The sequence below is a fragment of the Apteryx rowi genome, unplaced genomic scaffold, assembly GCF_003343035.1.
Source record: "Apteryx rowi isolate R43461 unplaced genomic scaffold, aptRow1 scaffold_227, whole genome shotgun sequence".
Lineage (NCBI taxonomy): Eukaryota > Metazoa > Chordata > Aves > Apterygiformes > Apterygidae > Apteryx > Apteryx rowi.
Window position 1 is genome coordinate 25,000 of NW_020448608.1, and position 1,581 is coordinate 26,580.

A 1,581-nucleotide genomic window follows, 5' to 3' on the forward strand; every position below is an offset into this window, starting at 1 on the left:
CACTACCGGTACCGGTGCCCCTTCCCGCGGCGGCGGCGGCGTGCCTTCTCGTGGCGGCACTACCGGTACCGGTGCCCCTTCCCGCGGCGGGGAGCAGCGCGCTTCCTCGGCTTGGGGCGGCGGGTCCCGGCCTTCCCCTTCTCCTTCCCCATCGCCCTCGCGGGGGCTCGGGGCAACCGGCGCCTGCGGGCCGGGCCCGAGGCCGCGCTCAAACGTCAGCATCTCCAGCTGCGCCACCACCTCCATGGCCCCGCGCGCGGCACGCGCCTCCCGCCTCTCTTCAGCCGCCCCACGCGGCCGGCGGCCCCGCCCACGGCCGCATGCGACTTCCGGCCGCCGGCGGAGGCGCGCAGGTAGTGGCAGTGCTTGCCTGAGCTACGGCGAGGGACAGGGCAGGACGCTTGCGCGGGCCAAGGAGGGCGTGCCAGCGCGGCGGGGGGCGGTGCCTCTGTACTGCGTCACCGCGGTTGGCGCGGGGAGCGGCGGTTGTGGGGGCAACGTCTCCTGCGGGGGGGGGGAAGGGGCGGAGCTCAACGGCTGCCGCCCCGGTCTGGGAGGGRCGACCGCGGAGGCCATTAAGGGGGAGTAGAAAGTCACTGACTTAATTTCCTAAGGTTTAATTCATTATGAGGCCTGTCTAACCTCTGATAGATCTGGGCCTTTTGTTAAAATAGACCAGTCTGTTAAAAACTGAAGAGAGATAAGTGTTGTTAATTGATGGGCAGAACACACTGTCACTGATAATATAACAACCATAATTAATTATATGTATTCAGCTTGCATCTTGTCATAATTTTAAATCTTGTTTACTTAAGTCTTAATGCTTGATAAATTTCATGATTAAATCAAACATGGTAAGTTTTGTTTTCCTTAGGTTTGCTTGAAAGACAAAGCTAGAGGTCACTGCTACTCTATGCTACATGGGCATAATTCTAACTGGGACCGACTGGAGTGTATTAGTTCTGATAATAAATTCTGATAATAAATTTCATAAATATGCTGACAACATACAAAAGATTCCTGTAATTAAAACTTCAGAAGCACTTAAGCTAATATCTATTACAGCAATACTTAATCCTATAGTAATACCTAACCTGCTACCTATAACACCTGACCACATCTTTAAGGTCATCAAACCATTCACCACAACATACATGTCCATTTAGTGTTCTAGGTTCACCATACATTTTTGTTGTTATTCTTCTGTAGCTTGAGGGGGTTTTGGTGTCTGTCCAATGCCTCATACACTCTCTGGAGGAACTCTTTGGCATATTAGGAATTGTCATTTCTCTTTTTATTCCGGGCCCTAGCATACATGGTACCCTTTCCTGTGGGAGAGACAGGAGGAACCCCCTGTCCCAGCTTTCATGGTTCTGGGGACTTAAAGCTCTTCCCAGGTCAATGACTCAGGAGACAAGACACATCTTCTACTGAGCATAATTTACCCTTGACAAAACCAAGTCTGCAAAAGGCAACATCAAGAGGTCGTGCTGACTGCGAGCCTACAAAAAGGCCCCTTTCCCAGACTCCAAATTAACTGTACTCCTGCACCAGCAGTATTTGTTCCTGACCCTCACAGAG

The 1,581-nt window shown here is 52.6% G+C and overlaps 1 protein-coding gene across 2 annotated transcripts in view; it reads right to left on the reverse strand.

The window, feature by feature from the left end:
• The window catches only part of NAF1 (nuclear assembly factor 1 ribonucleoprotein), a 22,135-nt gene extending 21,772 nt beyond the window's left edge, over window positions 1-363 (reverse strand). The window contains exon 1 of one of the 2 annotated variants that reach the window (XM_026065404.1): window positions 1-363. In XM_026065404.1, coding sequence (XP_025921189.1) covers window positions 1-246 — 246 coding nt within the window. In that variant the 5' untranslated portion in view covers window positions 247-363. The other variant, XM_026065405.1, reaches the window with a different exon arrangement.
• Between the last annotated feature and the right edge of the window lie 1,218 nt (window positions 364-1,581).